This window comes from Tetrahymena thermophila (genome assembly GCF_000189635.1).
Source record: "Tetrahymena thermophila SB210 genomic scaffold scf_8254788, whole genome shotgun sequence".
NCBI classification, from domain to species: Eukaryota; Ciliophora; class Oligohymenophorea; order Hymenostomatida; family Tetrahymenidae; genus Tetrahymena; species Tetrahymena thermophila.
The window spans coordinates 127,541-148,638 of NW_002476544.1; the positions used below are offsets into that span (position 1 = coordinate 127,541).

Here is a 21,098-nt window from a genome sequence, read left to right on the forward strand (position 1 = left end):
CTAATACAGAGTATTTATTTATAAAAAGTCTTTTGACAATTAAAAAATTCTATTTTATCTCATATTGATCAAGAATTACTTATTTGAGTAAATAAATTTTTTTTAGAAGCTTTAACAGGCAGAAATACTGTTCAGAAATCTTATTAGTAATTTCAAAGTAAAAAAAACTTCTTAATATTTAAAACTATCTTGATAGATTAAAACAATAGAAAATGATCAAATTGGTTGATTCAAATAAAGATCAGCAATAGTAAAATGATTAAATGTTTGAGAGAAAATCCTCTCTTAGTCATATTGCTAACTTTTAATCAGAAAAAATAATAGATAATCAAATATAATCTCACATATTTGGGCACAGAGCCAAATTATCCAGTTTAGATTGCATATTAATTCCAAATAGTCCAAAAAAAAAGTTCCGCCAAAAGCTTAAATAGCAAGATTTTATCAGCTTTACTTCAACATACATGAAGAGGGGGACTTTAGACAGCGATATGCTTGATCTAAAGAATGATGATTAATTAAATGAAAAAGACTACATCATATTAGAAATTTTAAGAAAGAAAATAGTTGATGTAAAACAAGAAGAAGACAGCAATGTAGAATTTTTTAAATTTAGAATATAATTTAACTTGTGAATAAAAATGCTAGCAAATCCAAGATCAATTTTTATTTTTTATTAATTATTTATTCATTTATTTAAAGATGGCTATTTATATATTGAGGAAGGTTACAAGGAATCCTTTAGAAATTCAATTCTTAAAAAAAGTTATAGAAAGCATACCTCTATTTCAAAAGAATCCTGACTTATCGAAGAATTGTTCCAACTAAATTTTAATGAAGATTAGTCATTCATATTACAAAAAAAACCAAGTCATATTTAATTATGGTAAATTATTGTAATTATGGCTTCTGCTTCATTTAAATTCTATATTTTAGGCTATTATCCTAACTAATTTTTTTTATAATTAATAATAAGGTGATCATGGGTCAGTATTCTATTTAATTTTAAAAGGTATTCTTTTATTTCAAGAGATTATAAAGAATTTTAAAGAGTTTAGTCTTGTTTGCTTAATATTAAAAAATAGCAAAAATATTTTAATTTTGATTAAGAATTTTATTGAATAGGAAGTGTATATTGCTTAATACCAAACAAAGACTACAAGACATTTGAACCAAGTGAGGAATCATAAAACAATGGATAAAACTAAAAAGAAAAAGTGAACACGTAGTAATCAGAGAAATAATCTTAGCAAACTGATTAACAGCAAAGAAATAGAAAAAAATTGATTATTGGAGGACAACCTCATAATCTAAAAAGAATGAAAAGTTAGGAAGGAGATCTTCATGAATTTGATTTAGAAAGTGGTACATATGAACCTCCTAAATCTCCACTAAAGTAAATACATGAAAAATTAAATCGAAAATATCATTTTATATTAATTTATTTATAAAAAAGACGAAACAAATTACTTCTGAAACCAAATCGAAGCCAAAGCTTTAGTGATTTAGAAGAAGAAACTGATGAGATGATTAAAAAAAGATAAAAGGAAGAAAATAAAAAATTTATTTAATCAAATTATCCTGAGTTTGATATTATAAAAGAGTTAAAATAAGGAGACAGCTTTGGTGAAATTGCAGTGCTGACTGGAGAGAAAAGGTAATCTAAAGCAAAATATCTGTTAAAATTTAATATAATTTTATTTTATAGAACTGCTACCATGATTTGTTCAGAGGATACACACTTGCTAGCTTTGAGTAAAAAAGGATTTGATACAATTTTAGGAGCCTATAAACAATTCATTATGTAAGAGACTGTAGAATTTTTAAGAAAAATACCTTTCTTGTAATCAATACCTTCTTCTTAATTGCTTAGTTTATTCCAATCAGTTAAGGAAGAAAAATATGTTATGGGAAATCAAATTTATACTGAAAAAGATAAACCTAATTGCATTTATTTTGTCAAATCTGGAGAAATTGAAGTTACTAAAGAAATCTAAGCTGCTGATGGCTTCAATGACGATAAAGAAGTAGACTATTAAGAATATAACAAAAGAATGTCTTTTAGTGAAGTTGAAAAAGCAAAAATTTTTGGCTTTTAGAAGAAAAAAAGCAAACAGAGAGTCCGCCTTTATTTGTTAGGACCTCATTCTTATTTTGGTGAGTAAGAAATAATGAAAAAACTTCCTCTAAGGGAAACCCAAGCAAGATGTAATTCCCAAGAAGCTATTATTTATTCTATTGAAAAAAAAGTAAAAATATAAATAAAAATTATTTTTTAAAAATCCTATCAAATATATTTTAATTAAATTTTGTTTTATCACTTAAAAGTTTATTTTAATTATTAATTTTAACTTAATCAATGAAATATCTTTTGATTTTAATGATTAAAATAATTTTTCACATATATTTTTTATTAAAATTTCATTTTGATGTCAGAAATTTTTTAATTACTGCTTCAAAAATGCTATTCATAAAATTGAAGAATTCAACAGATAAATAATCAATTTATAAAATCTATTTTTATTTTTAATATATTTTTTGATTATTATCTTTTTATTACTTTTTTATTAAAGGCTTGAAAACATTACAAATTTAGTAAAAACAAATTGTATTTTATTTTAAATTTAGGATTTTTTTGTGTTCATGAAGGTACACAAACACTTCTAAATGTTCAAAAAAGAGATACAAATTAAAATGGAGTGGGAGGATGAAAGAGATAAAAATTTAGTCAGCAAATCTTAACAGAACAAACTCATGCTTCGAATAACTTAACCTTAGCATAATAAGCCTTCTAACTAAGAAGAAATCAGTAAAAAAACAGATGTTTTATAAGGCAAATATACTGCTAAGGATTCTGATTCTAATATTTCTAGTTAATAAAATACAGTAACTAGTTTTAGTATTAAATCTTAAAGAAAAGTGAATGATTTTAATTCAATCACTGGGTAACAAAAGAATGAATCTCAACCATCCAATGATTATTTTAGTCAACAATCTCATAGATATTATTAACAATAGTCTTAAACTTCAACAAATTTTACAGATTAGATAAAGAACGATTTATAGCATACTAACTAAAATGATATTTTTCAGTTAAAAAGCGCGAGGAATAAATTACCAGTCCTTTAATCTAATTTTATTGATAGTAAAAGTACCTATAAAAATTAAAGATCAAGTTCTTTAAATCAGCTTATTTAAAGACAAAATAAACCAATAATTGATGCTTTAGTGAGTCTCAAAAACAAGGGATGCGATATAACATAACTCTCTAAACTTTCTATAGAAGAGCTTAAAAATATAAGCAGGCTTGTCCATAAAAGTAATATCTAAATTGGTTAGACCAATAAGAGAAAAAGTTTGATTTTAAAAGAATGTCAAGATGATATAAATGAATCTGAACTTGCCAGCAAATTTAAATCAGTTGAAAGTTAACAATAATAACAAAGACACTAAATTTAAGTAAGCTAGAATAATAATTAATCATCTTCTTTGTATCCTAACACCTAAGTAAACTAAGATGATCTTCTTTTGTCTAAGCAATAAAATATTTAGACTTAAAATCCTAATTAGGTTAACAAATCAAAAATGTGTGCCTCATTAAGACAAATCGATATAAATGAAACAACATAAACATCGTCAAAAAAAATATCAATGCTCTTGAGAAAAAGTAAATAAATAATTTAATTATTTTTAAAAAGAAATTTTATGTATGAAAAATTGAAAAATTATTAATTAACTCTATTTAATCTATTAGGTTTTGATTATTCAAATTCTGGTTACAACTCAGTAATTTCAGCAATTCAATCATAAAGAGGTAATTATTCTCCGAACAATCACAGTGATAAGATTTAGCAAAAGGAAACTCCTCAAAAATAGAAAGAATAATTATTTAACTCTCCTTAAAATGATTATCATTAGAAATAACAAATCGGAGTTTAAACATTATAAAACGAATTTGGAAATTACTCCATTTTTAATGGAAATAAAGCAAGATCCAAAACTGACTAATTTACAGCTCTTTAAAGGCCAAAAAATGTTAATTAACCATGCAAAGGTTCTACTTTACACATTGAAAAGTAAGTTGCTCCTCATTATAAATTTGAAGAAGAGCTAATGTTTAAAAACAATAAAAAAATCAATAAAAATAAAGAATATTTTGATAAAGACAATACAACTGATAACAGTACTACAATATATCTTTTAGGCAAAAAAAGTGAGTCTAAATTGGGTATCACTGCTATCCAAAAGCTTTCATAAGTTGAAAATCATACCCATTATAAGGGCTCTGATAATTAAGATATCTAATTATAATTTAAAAGTCCTAGAAATTCTTTTAATACTGAAAAAATAAAAAGTTTAAATAAAGAATAAATGAATAATTGACTGATTGAATCAAATAAAATAAATTATATTTAGTAAGTCTGTAAAATTGAAATTAAAATTTTGAACTTTAAATTATAATAAATAAATTAAACTGAATTCCATTAATCTAATTTTATAATATTTATCTAATACTCCTTATATTACTAAAGAAAAAGTATTTACTGAAAATAAAAAGTGATTTTAATTTAAAGCTAAAATAATTTAGAAGATAATATAAATACATAATATTATTTGAAATAACTAACTTATCAAATTAAATAAAATCTACTAATTAATATTTATTTTAATTTATATTATTTCATATTTTGTTGATTATTAACATATTAATTAACTAATATAGTTATATCTCCATTCACAAACGTAATAAATATTTTAATATCTTCTTAATTAGTAACTTACCAATATTTTAGTATTCCAACTTATTATAAACAAATCATTGTTTCCAAAATATATGTGTCTTTGTGTTAACTAATGCTTTCTATATTGTAGATAAAATTAAATTTATCTATTATATTATAATTTGTAATTTATTATTTTAGTTATTCTTCTTATGATTAATTCATCTCCATTTTAAAAATTTTGTTTTTTGTTAGTTAATACTTTTAAAAGTAAATAATTTTAAATAAAAATTAATTTTATAATTTAACAAGATAATATTAATTATTTTGATTAATATTTATGAATAATTACATGTCGTCATAATTTTCAAAAATATTTGCTTTTTTAATAATTCGTTTTTAGTAGTTTTAGTAAACAAAATAAAATAAAATTATTTTGATAAAATTGAATAATTAATTAAATTAAATTATTTGTATAACAAAATATAAAACTATTGAATTTTAATTTATTTATTTATATTTTATTTATTTAAATTAATATTATGTCACTATGGATTTCCCATAACTTTTTAAGTATCTTCTTAAGATATATGGTGGAAGAATGGAACCTCTAAAAATCTTTCAATTGCATCTGCAAGACTGGGATTAACAGATTTCAGGGAAGTTAAATCACCTTCGTCTAGGAAAAGATCTTTTTAAAAAAAAATTAAATTATTTTATTATTTATTTACTTAATTTTTGAAGAAATAGAATTAAAGTGATTAATAAGATACTTTGGTTTATTGGAGTAAATATTTTTAGATATCTGACTTCATTGTCTTCATAGAAAATGTTTGGTTTGTATATCATATTAGTGCTAACTGTAATATATATCTAATAATAACTGCTATCTAAGATGTTGTTAAATGATATTACAATATTTCCATTTGTATCTGTTAGACCACTAAAGCAAAGCTCACTCAGTTAATTGAAATTTTGCTAGTCTAAACAATAATAAATCTATCTTGATAATAACATAGTTGAGTTTGAATATGGCTAAATTTGAGCATATACATATGCTTATGCTACCAACTTCATTGAGATTGATACTTGATAATAGGATAAATAAGTTACTTGGGGTTCAGTTTAAATTTTAGGTGGAACTTATATAGAAAGCTATGAAGTTAATTTTCCTTAAATATTTAATTAGGGCAACAATTACTAAAACATGTCAAGCTAATTTGCTATAAAGTTATCTACTAACTATTTTGGAGAAGGATTGTCATTATATTAATCAGGAGCCAATATTATTTCATAGTAATAATTTGGCACAACATTATTATTTTACAAGTAACTGTTTTTTTGTTATAAATTGTATTCATAGCTGGTCATGTTTATGAATCTGCTTGATGGTACTCTTATTGTCTTAGAAAGCTTGTCTATTACTTCTTAAGGTGTTAATAAATCTTACAATGGGATATGTATGATAGTTCCATAATTTAAAATTTAAGTTTTGAACAAAGTGTTTACAGTTTCAGAATATCCATCTGGATTAAAAATCATTCCATACACAACAAAATCAGTTTAAGACTCCAAGCCACTCACACTAAATTAGGCAATATAGTCTACTTTATCACTGATTATTTGCTTGACTTAAATTATCTATGGAGCTGCTACTAAATATGGATAAGTGTAAGGATTTTTCATTTAATTTGCAGTAGGAGCAGGACTTCCTTAGAGAGCAAAAATAGCAGCAAAATATCCAAGAGAACTTGTTATAGCTTTGAATTGAGCATGGTTAGCATCAGTATAAATTAACTTAAGGGTAAACACTGAAGGAATAACTAGGTAAGCATTATAATTTGTGTTCATATTCAGACATGGTTTTCCTGCTTATTAAGAAGGAGGTCTTTAATATTTATCTAAAATTACTCTCAAAGGTTTAGGATTAATGTAACTATTACTTAAAGAGAATGAAATATATTTCACAACTGGAATTAATTTATGAACTATCGTACTATATGAAGATAATGAAAAGTACAAGACACAATTAGTAGAAGGAACTTAATTAGCACTGACTGTAATTGTGAAATTTGTTTAGAAGGTGTTACTATCAATTAGTATCATAGAAGGATTTAATGTGACGAAATGTTAGCATTGTGAAGAGATTTATACAATCAAATTTAAGATATTTGCTGGAGGTTAAGACACTATAACAGGCATAACTATAGGATATCCTGTAGTTTCAACATCAATATCTTAGACTATAATAGTTGCTTACTATCCTCCTATGATCTGAACTTAATGAGGCACTAATGGTAAAAAGAATTTGCCATTTTACTCTGTTTATTTAAACCTAATAAAGAATGGCTTAGTAGACATTAAGTCTGAACTGACTATCACATTAAAAGAACTAGAAGTTCCTACATAATTTAAAAACTATATTTATTCAGGATTAAATTTAATACCATTGATATCACTGGATGGTCTATTTTTTAAATTAATTAAAGTAAATTATTTAATTTGTTAAAGTTCAGAAAAGTTATAATTAATTGAATTAAATTTTAGAATTTGCCCAATACTTTTGAAAAAATAAAAATAACTTAGAAGTAATTATTTTTTGTATTTACATAATTGTGAGTCCATCAGCTGGTACTTCAAGATTAATTGTGAAATTGTAGGACAATCCTGGGCTTAGTATTGATGGACCAACTAGAGCTGTGTTAAAAAGGTTGTCTATATAGTCTACACAGTTGGCTTAATCAGTGTTAATATTATTTGTAAATAATACATCACCTATTTACAAGTCAATTAACTTTATTTCAAAGAAGGAGATATTAGCAGTTAAATATTAGTCTTTCAAATTGCAAGAGAAAGATGTTGTCGGGTTAAGGATGTTAGTAACATTAATTAGAATTTAAGTGAGATTGAATTAATCTAAAGGTGCATTTTCAATCAAAAGTTCATACTGATAAAAATCACAATACGAAGATATTATTGGAGTTTTGCTGGTGATGTTATAAATGCTGCAGAAAGGCTATGTTTAGATTTCAACAACAGAGCTGAAAACTTAAACAGGTAATCTAATAGAAATTGCCATTTTATTGTAAAAGGGAATGTTACTATATGACTGTATTCCAAACTAATAGGATGCTTATGTATTGATATTATTATCAGAAATTTATATTCCACTTGAGAGAATTGTTTTTGGTAAATAAGATATTTAATATAAAATATTTCCTTAGAAATACCAGCTGATTGATCCTTAACTGAAATAAGTAAACTTAAATCCTTCCAATTTCTCATATTGTGAAGGGTTTACTATGTTTTTAATTATCCAATTTACCCAATTATTTTAAGACAGTTAATTAAACTTATTTTTTTAATTAAAAATTTTCAATATAAAAATGTTTATTTTTTAAACTAATATACCTATAAGTTTTGAGATATTTTAAAAGAAATCTTTTATGGAGATATAATCACACAGGGTATCTAAAAGTAATTTAAATCAATCTCTTTTTATGAAATAGTAGACAGCAATTTTTTGTAACTAAAGTTATCTTGAGTGGGTTTAAGCAATGAAAAGTAAACACCACACACTAAGCTATGGCCTAAATTAGAAGCAAAGTTACTAGGGAATTCTAATACTACAGTGTCTATTGCAGCAGCGGTCGAGTATACTCTTTAAGGAGGAATTCCTATAGCATATGTGCTTTTCTCTCCAGCATTTCTAGGAACATTTAAAATCTGGATTTAAGAGTTCATATCATTCTAATAATTAAGAAAGTATTAAGCTTTTTAATAAAAAAAAATTAAATAATTACTTATATTATAGGTCTAATTAAGGTGATGTATTGTAAAGAGTTATTTAAATCATTAGCTATAGCATAAAGTGATTAATATTTAGATATTTCTGCAGAGAAATAATAATCTTTTCCAGGGTAATCAGGATTCGTTAGATATACAGAAATTTCGAAGAATGTTTGTGATTCGATAGATCTTAAGCTTGCTTGCAAACCATATTTATAATTTGAATTTAATAGCAGTTAACATTATGAACTTGCTAAAGTAACCATATCAGCACTATAACAATTAAGAACAGTTCCTATAGCGTTACTCAATCTAAATCTTTGATCAATAGCAATAAATATGGTAGATCCTTCTTTGATATATTAATACTAACAAATAAACTTGAAGGTATACAAAGAAAGCGAATTAACATTTGAAGATCCTTAAATCACAAACATACTGCAAGTTTATGGTGCAATATAATTCATCTTAGGGATATAAGTACTAGTTGTGCAAATCTTTCTTCCCGCATAGATGTTTGAGTCAAAGTAAGAGCTTAAGATAATAGGAATATCTTAGGGGTTTTAGAAATTAGGTGTGTTGAGACCATAAATTTATAGAGTTATCTAATCATTTTAAGAGTAAGTAGCATTGTTGAGATAAATATCAACTCTATTATAAGCACTAACCACACAGTTTAGCCTGCTTAAGCCATAGTAATTTTATGGAGTTTATGAAATTACATTACAGGAAGTACTCATTTACATCAAATCAAAAGGATATACAGATGAAAATAAAGCACTTATAGCACCAAATGGAGGTATAGGATGACCTGGAGTGATATTAAGAGTGATTGTTGCATTATTTTCACCTCCTACTATCTTATCTATTGAAATTATCACTTATTTAAATTATTTACATGGATCAACTTTTATATTAGTAGTCATAGGATAAACTATATCAACTTTTTAGCTTACCTATGAAAATCCTAAAACATTCAACACTCCTGAGAAACTGTAAGCTGCATTGTTAAGTTTCTATATAGTTACAGTTTATTGACTGCTAGCTGCTATACTTGTGCCTGGTTTTATGTAAATTTAATTAGTAATACCAAAAACATGAATTTCAGAGCAAGGAGTATTTGCTCCTTGAACACATCCGACTTAAGTATAGTCGCTGTATCTATTGAACATATTTTAATCAAATTAAAAGCTGATATAATCATTAGTAGTAATTGCTTTTCCACTTGTGAATTAAATCAAGTAATCAGAGTACCCTATTTAAAAATAATGAATATATCATAAGTTTTATATTTTTTCATAAATTTATTAAAAATTAATCATATTTTTATTTTTTTAGTATAAAAACAAAAATAATTTATTTATTCAAACTTTTTTTTGGTTTAAAAAAAATCATTTGTTGTGTATATAAAATTATTTAATTATTAAGTTTTTAATATAAAAAATATTTATGAATTAAAATAACTGAGTTATTGATTTTGATCAAATTTATCAAAAATTAAAAAACCAAAAATAAAATAAGATAATTTAATTTACCTAGTACATATTAACTTGAAGGATAATTAGGCTACTATTAAATTTAACCATTGTTAGCAATAGTTCTGGCATCAATAGTTGCAGCTGTAGGTATAATAGCTGTTGATTAGTAAAAGAAAGCTGTGACATTTGTATTTTTATATGTAACAGCAACTCCCATAGAAATGGTGCTTGTTATAGTCACAGGTAAAGCCTAGATATTTGTTATTAAAAATTGGACAACTGTTCCTGCTGGCATTTCTTAGTATCCAGTAATATTTATTCTTGGAAGATTTACACTATCCCATCCTTATTAGAGTACACATTTCAATCTGCTTTAGTTTTATGCCAGTTAGAAACCTGCAGGTTATGCAGGTGTTTGCTGTTTTATAACACAACCTAGTTCATCTCCTGTTTTTAAACCAGTTCCCAAATCATTTAAGTAACCCTTTCCTATATTAGAATCAAATGTTAAGACTATAGTAGAATATTGTTGAGCTAAAGGTGCATCATAACCTTAAGGAATGGAATATTACCCTAGCTAGAATTTAAATTCAAAGAGTCCAGGTTTTTAAGCATCTAAGTATGGAATTACATTCATTTAACTTGGAGCTAGAGGTACACCTAAAACTGGGCTAGTTATAATTGTTTACTTTTCTACTAATATTCCTTATGAATATAATTCGACTGTCATGTTATATTAAGCACCAGGAATGCAAGGAGCTGTAAATAAGTTACCTTAGCTATCGTTAATCCTAATTTTTTTAAGTTTTGGTTGAAATATTTTATATCAAAATATATTCACAAATAAATAAATCAAAACAATATTATAAAAAATATGGCATAATGACATCATTTAATCTTCTTTGATTAAAATTTGATCAATAAAAGTAAATTAATTTTAATTGATTTAAAACCAGAAATAAATCATATTTTCTTATTATTTAATTTAAGAATAAATTACTCAATAATTTTAGGATCTTAGTTGTAAGTGCTATCTGGTAACATAAAAACCTTTGTTTGGGCAAACTTTCTTTGCAAGATACATTAGAGAACGTTATCATTAAATTTTCCCTTTATTGAACAATTGTCAAATCCTTTTACAGCAGGATATCCAAACTCGTTTGGAAGTCTAAAAACCATTTAATCTATTTTGTAATTATTAATTTAAGTATTTGGGAAGAGAATCATATAAAACTCAATTTGGGTCTAGCAAATTCTTGCTTCTCTATCAAAAAAGCTTTTTGTGTTAAAAGTGAGATAACTTAAATCTGGTAAAACATAAGGAAGTATATTTATAGTTTGCTGAGCTAAAGACACTGCTCTATACTAGTTGTAATTTTAAGGATATCTGTCAATTCCTCCTATAAATTAGAAGTTTCCTGTAGTACCTGGTTGAGCTAATTTGTCAATATAAAATTATAGATAAATTTATATTGTATAGGTATTGTAGCTTTGCTAGAATGGAATCATTTCATTAGTCATATCAAGTTCAATCATGCTATTTGAAATTAAATTACAGTCAAATCTTAATGGATATGGTTATCTGCTAGTGCTTGGTATAGTGAGAGTTGCGTTACAGTAATTTTTCTAAATATATGATATTTAAGTTGGAATAGTAAAGTAAAAGTTTGTTATATCTTTTGTGATCCATACTCCTTATATCTAAATTACTACAGTATTAATATAGTCTCTTAAAAAATAATTTTATGTTGTTGGTGGAGGCATATTTACATTATAGGCTTAAGTAGGTGTTATAGTCATTGTCATACCTAATTAATTTATGGTAAGTATTAAATTAAAAAATTTGAAAATAAATTTATTGATTGTTCATTTAAAATAAGAAATTAGATTAATATTTATGAATTTTTAAAATAAACAAATTAAATTTATTAAGCTCATTTAATTATTTACTTTAAGTTGCATAAGAATAGAGGATAGCAGGTACTTAATAAATAACATTTAGTATGTATTAGACTCCATCCCAAATTTCTATATAGAAATTTTAAGTATTATCTAATAAAAAGTAACCATTTGTCATTCCTGATAAAGTTAAGCTGGACTAAGTATTAGCAGCTATTTATGTTGAAAGTTGAACAATTACTATTTAATCAATTGGGAAGACTAAGCAAAAACTATAAGCTGTACAAGTGGGAGACATTCTTGATGTTTGATAATTTTATCCTTAGTAGTGGATAACAATAAAGTCTGATGTTTTGACATCTTATAAAAACATAAGATTGAAAGTATGTTAGGTATTTGTTTAGTAAACAGTTTGCTAATTTGCTGTGCTGGTAGCTGTTGATACTTAATTGGATTACAAATAGTTTGAGTTATCTGCAATCGTTTAGAAGTAATTATATGATACATAGATATTACACATCCAGTTGTCATTTCTACATTTGCGTTTTACTGCAGCCTAAACAGATGATACGATACCTACGGTTGCAGGATTTTGTATATTACTTAACCAGATGATTATTGTAGTACCAGCACTTATAGCTTGTGAAACAGGAATTTACACTGAAGCCATTACAGGAGGAATTGCAGTTGCTGAGCCTTTATGAACATAACACTTGATTTAAGTAGCTGATAGTAAATTTTAACCTGGATTTTCTGCACAGTCAATTTATCCAAAGCCATCATTGTTTAAAGTGAATCCTTTGAAAATAAGAAAATTATTGAATAAATGATATTTTCAAATAAATTACCTAGGGTTTCTGGGAATATTTTTTTGATAAAATTAGATGTAGTGAAGGAGAACCAAATCTGATCTCCAACTTGGATATTAACATTTGTCTTAAATGACATTTTGTAAGCAGTTTTACGATTAACACTTTACACCAAAGGTTTAAATACAAAAGTAGTATCAGGTTGTGGCTCGAGAAGGAAATAAGTGAAATCTTTTTCTACAATATTTGAAATGGAATTTCCTCCTATAAATGCAGATAAGCTGAATTAATAAAATCCACACTGAGGTCTTTAGATACCGTTTTATCCTGGAACTGCCGCTTGTGTTGTGTCAATATTAAAAGTGTAGCTTTTTTGCTTATTGAATTATGAATTTAGAGCAGGTGGTAAGTTTACAACTAAAGGAGAAGTACTGACATCACTGAAAATAGAGTTATACTAGTTTAAATAGACAATCATTTTAATAATTAATTCAAAAAAAAGAAATTTACCCATGTTAGCTATGATGTTTACTTGTAAAAAGCGGATTAAACTGCAGGATTAGGAGCAATCTACCATGAATTTTCCATAGTTAATTAGATGTATTAACCCTAGGCTTAAATAATATCGTTTTGCCTTAGTATGAAACTAAATTAAAACGGACCATATTAGTTACAGTAAATGTTCTATAAATATTTCATTATAACAACTGCTTAATTGACACATTAAGGTGAACTATCTATAGGAATAGAGGCTATATTATAACTTTAAGCAACAAGGCCATTTGGTCCATAAGCTTTAACAGTTGGAAGTAAAACTGAAGCACTTGGTTATTTTCCTACTAAAAACATGTTGATTTATATTGCAGTATTTTATGTAAAAGCAACTGTTCCTTATACTATATATGTATAATCATCTGTTTTGTAGCAAACAAGAGGTGAGGAGGGGTCATTTGCTACATTTTTGCCTGGGAAACATAAATCTCCTACTGGTGAAGGGGCTGCTTACAGATATGATGTTGGTAAATCAATTTCTAAATAGCCACCTTTTGGTATTTCTTTTTATATTTTTCAAAAAATTATTAAATAAATAAAAAATTTATTATTTATGAAAATTGGAAATAATCAAGATATACATATCTTTTCTTGTTTAAATTTAAATTAAAGCATTTACTTGGTGCATTAAGGTTTAGAACAATTTCATATTAGCTGTTAACATTTGTGAATCCTCTATTTCTATATATAGAGCCAAGTAAATTAGTAATTATTGAAAGAGTACCTTAAGTTCCAGGGCTTGTATATTGAGTGATTAATCCATTAAATATTTTACCATATTACCAACCAAAACTTGCTGAATCATCAGAAGTAGATAGAGGGCTAAAAGAAATTGTGATTGTACCAGTTTAAGTATTTTAAGGATTAATTAGATATAAGTTAATGTTCGAAAAGAAATAAATGTTAAAACCAGAAACTGAGAATTGTTAAAATGAAGACTTGATTATGCCTTAGTAATTGTTATTGTAAGCTAACAGTAAAAATTAGTTTTATGTTAGAGAAGATCCATATTGTGTAATTTAGGTAGACCATGACATATTTATTGATTAGACTTGACTATTAGAAGAATATTATGTCATTTAAAAATTATTACTTGGTTATTATTATGTTCTTTAATTGTTAAAAAGGGTTTATCTAGTTATTATTTTTACAGAGTCTCCAGTATTATCTTGCATCATAATAGAGATTCTTAATGTTAATTGGCAATCTAAATTGGGATTAGTCAAGGCTGGTATCTAATTTTTAATTTTAGTAAATTTTTGAAAAATTATTTTGACTTTATTTCTAAAAAAAAGTAAAAAAAGATTTAAATATTACTATTATAGAGTAAGCTGTGGAAGAAGAAAGTTGTTAAAAGGGCAGTATTGAATATTTGATAGGTTCTTTTTTATTTGCTGGGTTTCCAAACGATGCTAATAGCTTCATGCTAGAAAGCTATGGATTCGACGAAACTGAATGAATGTTACCAGTGTTAAATTAAGGTAGATAGTGGGATTAATAATATGCCTAAAGTCCAGCATCCTATGGGAAAAATTGAGAATCTAATTCTAATCTCACAAAAACATCGTGGGTGCCATCTGTTGCTTAAAGAGCATTTTAAAGATTAAAATTTAAAAATAGCAAATTATCAGTTTCTCCTTGTTGCATACTTCCATAGTTAATACTTAGTTAATTGAAATTCTTAATAGTTGTAAATAAAATTATTGTATCACTAACTGTTGTTAAGCCAGTCATTTAAAACAATAATTCATCTCTGGAGAAAGAAACTGGAATTTAGAACTATGAATTCTAGCTACCATCTATGTAAATTATAACTTAATAAGTATTTCCCTATTGCAGACCAACATTTGGAGATCCTATTTTGTAAACTGGCTGAGCTTGCGTCTTATCTAAAATACATGAAGATGCTAAGTACATATTTGAATAAATTGGTAGCTATAAAACGCTCTATTATTTCAACAAAAAATAGCAAACTAAATTATTTGCATCACTAGCTACTACAGGTTAAAATTTTCCAGTGTTATCAGGTAAAGTTATTTAAATTAACTCATTTTAAGAAGGGTTCGAATTGTAAGTTAATGATTTTATAGCTAAAAACTCAAAGAATAGCTACTTAACATTAGTTCCTGCATAAATAGAAGGTTGTGTAATAGTTAGGGTGTTTAATGTTGAGAAATATTTCAATTTATTCAAATTAAAAGCTTTCATACTTGTTAAGCTGGCAGTGTATCCAGCTGGACTTGTTAATGGGATATTAAGATAAAGATTGTAAGTTGTGATTCCATCATTAGTGACTAACAAATTTACTATGATTGGATTTGTTGAATCTATTTCTGCTATGAAGTACATTTAATGTGTAGCAGGAGTGATAGATGTATAGCTGATTCCTATAAGACCTAGTATACTTGAAGATATTACATTACATTAGCTAAGCTGATTTCCATTTGAACGAACTAATAAACAGCTTTTGAATTTTAAAACTGAAGGATCCTTTAGTTAAATAAGAACTTCTTAAAATGGGAGAACTTTTGGAATTTAGAACGTCAAGCTGAATAACTCATCTCTACTTAAAGGATAATAACCAGGAATATTTGTGAAGGAAACAAATTGAATCGGTTAAGTTGGATTTATGAATGTTGAAAATTGAGGATAGTTTGAGTTTATTTAATTTGTTAAGAGATAAATAGAGTAAAACTCAGAGATAAAAGTTGGATTAGCTCCATAGTAAATTAAATTGGCAACCACAGGATTAACTATGTTGCTAATTTATAAACTAAAAGGTGTTCCTTATGATCTATTTGGAGATTTTAATATTACTCTATAAGTTAATTTGTTCATCCAAATTAAGTTATCATTAAAAATTAAAGCATTTACAGTATTTCCAACTCCTATAATACCTTATGTACCAAAAGAAATTCTGTATTTATCACCGAATTATCTTATTTAATTAGAAAATTAATTTAATCATATTTATTTTTAAATCAATAAAGTGTTAAAAATTAATTTAGATAAAGAGAATAGTAAATATTTGGTTCTTGAAAAAAATTTAATAATAAAAGTAATCTTTACGATTATTATGTATTTATTGGCCAAGTGATAGAACCTGAATAAGATGTTGTTGTGCCTAGTGAAAGAGAAGCTGCATTAAATTGATAAGTGATTGGATCTAAATTTGGAGGATTATATGGAGGTTATACTTATAGTGGTATCAAGTTTATTGCAGTGTTCGTATAGAAAGAACTTCCATTTTATATATTTAATGTCATATCAAATGTTTACAAATCAGTCAGAGTAACCAATTTGATATCATCTATAGCTAAAGTGAGCAAAGCTCCTGCACTGTAGGAGTTAATTTTTTCAAGACGAACAAATACTGGCCCTGTACTTGACTTTAAGTTCATAGTACAAATAGGAGATTAATAATTTGGTATACTTGCCATATTAGAAGTTATATCACATGGTATTTGCTATCCTGTTTATTAAAAATAAAAAATAAAAAATGTAAATAAAATAACAATTCCAACCTATCTTAAATTGAGTTATAGGAGAAGTATAATCTATTTGTGGTAACAAGACTTCAATGTAGGAAGCTGGGAATAAATTAGTTGCTATTTGAGCATTAGTCAGTGTAGCCTCAAAGTAAATAGAAGAAACTTAGGACTCTTAAGCGCTAAGAATAAAGAATTTTTAAAATAAAGCATTACTCGTTCCAAGATATTAGGTTACTTACCTTTGAGTTATCAATACATTTTAATTATTAATTTTAGTTGTTACACTTGCTAAATAGCTAATATTGCTGAAATCATTTACTGGGAGATTTAAATATCCTAAAGTCATTATTATTTCGTACGTTATTCCTGGTCCTATAATAGTATTAGGAGTCGGATTTGTTATTTAAACAATCCCTGATAATGAGATGAAGTTACAATTTAGAGGATTTCTAGTATAACTACCATTAGGATTATTTATTTTAGCCAGGCAAGTAACTGGAACTTTGGTAGAAGTAGGAGTAGTTTATGTAGTTACTTATATTTGTAGGGTGTTATAATTTGTAGCTGGAAGGTTATTTTAATAGAAAAATCTTATCGGGCAAGTGGTGATGGTAGTTCCATCACAGGGAACTATTGGCGAAAATCTATAAAATTTTAAGTAAGTTCTTGAATACTGTGTAAACCCAGCTGCTTACTAAGAGTTGTCGAAAGTAAGGGTATTAGAGTTTGATGAAATCATTTAGTAGTTAGATTAGGATATAAATTTTCTGTAATAGCGTATTTCGTAATTCGCAGTTGCTGTAGGCAGAGTTGCTGAAGCTGGAGAAGGGTTTTTCAATTCTAAAGTAATAGATATTTTCATAGATTTGTTTACTATATTGACATTTGTACGTAGAATTGTTACTGTATAGTAATAATTTACAGCATCCTGAGTAAAGCGGCAAAGAAGTAAAGCTTTATTAGACAATGATTTAGCACTACAAGCTTAGGTCACTTATGGAATTTAAGACTAACTTAAAACTAATTAGAAAGCCTAATTATTTTAAAAGTTTTGATATTAATAAATATTATATGTGCTTTGAAATAAAATAAATTCATGCAATATCCTCTTAATTTTATTTTAGTTAAATTAAATATTTTAAAATATTTTTAAAAATTGATAAAATGAATAAGATTGAATTATTGATATTTTAAATTTTATAAAAAATTAGCATAATTTATTAATTTTAAATGAAAAGAAATGAAATTAAAAAATATTACATAATTTAAGTTCATGTCATCTATCTCTACAACAGTTGTGAAAACATAAGTAGCTAAGTATCCACATGTATTAAGAGAATATGGCATTAATGAAGCTGTAATAGCTTAAGCTGCTGGTGCTCTTAGACCATTTTTGGATTAAGGAATAGAATATGTATTTGGATCAAATGACCAATGACCGTCACTGCTGTAAATATATATTTAAATTTGATAATCTGTAAATAATTTTTAAGCATAGTCTATAAGATTTATTGCTGCTGTTTAAGTGCTAAAATCTGTTACTCCATTTGCTTAAATTCTATAATATAGTATTGAAGTGCCTATAGCTTGACAATCCTAAAAATTCAGACACATTTATTTATTAAATATTGGTCCTGCAGCTGGATCAACAGCTATTATGACTTGAGGTACATCAATTGCAGTAGCACCAGTTATTTTTATTTAATAGTTATTCACAGTACTACTTATAAAAACTGATCCATCGTAAATATTCAAAGGAAAAGTCACTGTATAAGTTTAGGATATAGTGAAAGATGTTTTAGACACCAAACTTGCAGCAGCGTTTTAATAGTACCTAGCTTAGCTTTGAGTTACCTTTCTTGAAGAGAAAAACGGTCTTATACTCTCTATTGTGGAGATAAAAGCTAAATTGAGATTTGTCGAGCTTATTGGAGGAAGTAAAACCATAGGAATCAAACACTTTACATCTATTCCTGATTAAACTGTGATGGGAATTTCTATTAAGTGGAAAGGAAGGAAGTCTGTTGATGTTGGTAGACTTTTTCTATGGAAATAACATTAAGTTGTCAAAATAGGCTGCGCTGAAATATCTTAATAACACAAGCAGCTGATAGAAGAATGACTCACACTTACATCTACACCTTAAATGAGCTGATTTGGCCAATCGTTACTTTAAAATTCTAAAAAAAGCTTTTAATTATTAACAGGATTAAGTGCTATATTTATAGATTTAATTGTAAAAATTAGCAAAGTCGGAGATCCTGCTGCCTAACTTATAGAGGTAACACTAATAGGCTATGTTGATATTGGATCGTTTCTTGAGTATTCAAGTGATACAGTAGATTTTATATTTTATGAAGAATCACAAATATTTATCCTGAACCAATAAAAATCTCTTTAAACAAGTGGTGTTCCTCCTGTAAAAATGATGCTAATTGGTACCCAGTTATTATCAAGAGTCATTGCCGATGTTACTGTGAATTGGCATGATAGGACTCTTGCCTATTCATTCCCTTGAGTTGTTATCATACAGTTTGAATTTGGAGCAACTCCCCCATAAGTAATGCTGAATGTCGAAACGACATTAGTATTTGCACCAATAAGTTACTCATCGTCTGTGTTAATTTAAAATTGAATATAAATGACTGATCCTATACTATAAAATTGACAGCAAGCAACATTTTATACTTGAACTTGAATGGAGCTCAAATCTTAAGCAAGAACAAAGTTTTAAAATTAGAGCTAACTTGAAGTTATAAGAGTAGGTTGAATACGCAAGTCTTATTAATTATATGAAGGAAGATTTTAATTTTAAGATGCAGAATTTATATACAAGTTTATGAATTAACTAGCTGCGGAAGAAGTGTAGGTTCCTATGTTCTAATCATACTGATATACTATTTAGAGAGGAACATCAATTGTATCAAAATTAATTATGTTAATAGCGTTTGAAGTACCTACTGCTTGACAAGTAGGCATTAATTAAGGATTTCCTAAATTTCTGAGACCTTTCATAATGAAGCATTTAGTAATGTATTAAGATGTTTGAATGATTAAACCATCAAAGCTAATTGAGAAAATTCCATTGCCATCTGATAGTAATTCAGAATAAATACTTGAATTCATGATATTAATAGCATTAAAGGAGTAAATTCCTTAATTTTTTTGAGCATTTTTAAAAGTGTCAAAGATGTTAGATTTTATAGATGAAATCAATGTTGAAATTATCAGCCCTAAGTACTGGGTTTTATCAAAAGTAAAGTTTGTAATTTGTTTTTATGTCTTTGAAGAAGTATATTAGGAATGAACTATCTGTTAAGGATTCATTAATAAAACATCATAGGAAAACTTAGGATAAATCAAAAAGATCCTTGGCTTCAAAGAATAAAGTGTTACTTAATCAGCTGAATTGTCATAATAAGCACCTTATATTTATTTAATATTATAATTGGTTAAAAGGTAAAAAATTAAAATTTGAAAAACAATTTATTTGATAACAAATAAAATTTTTGGAAATAATAAAGTGCTGATTATTAAGGATTTGCATTAGGCATTAAAAATTTGTAAAATAATTTATTTAATAATAAATATTATTAAAATAAGAAAAAATAATTGTTTTTTACTTATATCTGTAGGGTCACGGACAAGAGGAATTATACAATAATTTCCATTTACATAATATGGAATTTATATTTGCATAGGTTCATTTATGAAAGTAATTGTAGCTGTACTACGGATTGTGCTTGCGTTTGATCCATAAGGAAATGGATATGGACTGTCAAAGGAAATAAGCTGGCTAGTTGTTGTTGGACTAACACCAGCAACGGTAACTAGAACCTTATAAATATCACTCCACGCTATCAGCTAATCTCCTACCTAGTTAACAGAATTGTCTCCTCCTATCGCTTTAACTTTAAAGTTTACAATGCGTCCAACAGCTGCTGGTGTGACTATTTTAAAAAGTAGATTATTGCTGAGTCCTGCAGTATAAGAGAATCCTCTAACATAGATACGCATAGGTCTACCAAAATTACCAACTTCTCCTCTTTCGATAACACAATCCAAAATTTAAGTTTAACTTTCTTTTAGATTGTTTGTACCTACGTTGCTTGGGTTGATAACGCAAGGAACATTTTATCCTGACATCATTCCTGGGAAAATTTCAGAATCATAAATAGGAGTTTAATCCTCATTTGTTGTAGGTATTTCAATGACCAAAGTAGTAATTCCAGAAACACTCCAAGTAAATATAAGCTCAATTAAACAATCTGAGTTAACAACTGAAGTTTAAACATAATTAACAGTCATTGAAGTGAACCCATTTTAAGGAAGAATCCCTGTGCCTATTGCTTTCATATT

The 21,098-nt window shown here is 26.6% G+C and overlaps 2 protein-coding genes across 2 annotated transcripts; one reads left to right on the top strand and one right to left on the bottom strand. All coding sequences in view use genetic code 6, as the record gives it.

Annotated features, from left to right (window-relative positions):
- Positions 1-155: 155 nt before the first annotated feature.
- On the top strand, positions 156-4,383 carry TTHERM_00259610 (cyclic nucleotide-binding domain protein; the record flags this gene model as incomplete). Its single annotated transcript, XM_001009007.2, has 8 exons — positions 156-596; positions 703-886; positions 977-1,012; positions 1,126-1,396; positions 1,457-1,657; positions 1,709-2,249; positions 2,629-3,667; positions 3,755-4,383. Exons 1-8 carry the CDS (start codon positions 213-215, stop codon positions 4,381-4,383), a joined length of 3,285 nt encoding a protein of 1,094 aa, XP_001009007.2. The 5' UTR covers positions 156-212.
- Positions 4,384-5,266: 883 nt separating this feature from the next.
- TTHERM_00259620 (hypothetical protein) lies at positions 5,267-21,095 on the bottom strand (the record flags this gene model as incomplete). The annotated part of the gene is made up of 16 exons (XM_001009008.2): positions 5,267-5,412; positions 5,495-7,188; positions 7,331-8,073; positions 8,133-8,471; positions 8,525-9,765; positions 10,046-10,779; positions 10,989-11,796; positions 11,939-12,685; positions 12,736-13,153; positions 13,207-13,751; positions 13,868-14,483; positions 14,566-16,186; positions 16,318-16,720; positions 16,773-17,772; positions 18,000-20,164; positions 20,363-21,095. The coding sequence occupies 16 exons, from the start codon at positions 21,093-21,095 to the stop codon at positions 5,267-5,269; spliced, it is 13,953 nt and encodes a 4,650-aa protein (XP_001009008.2).
- Positions 21,096-21,098: the final 3 nt, after the last annotated feature.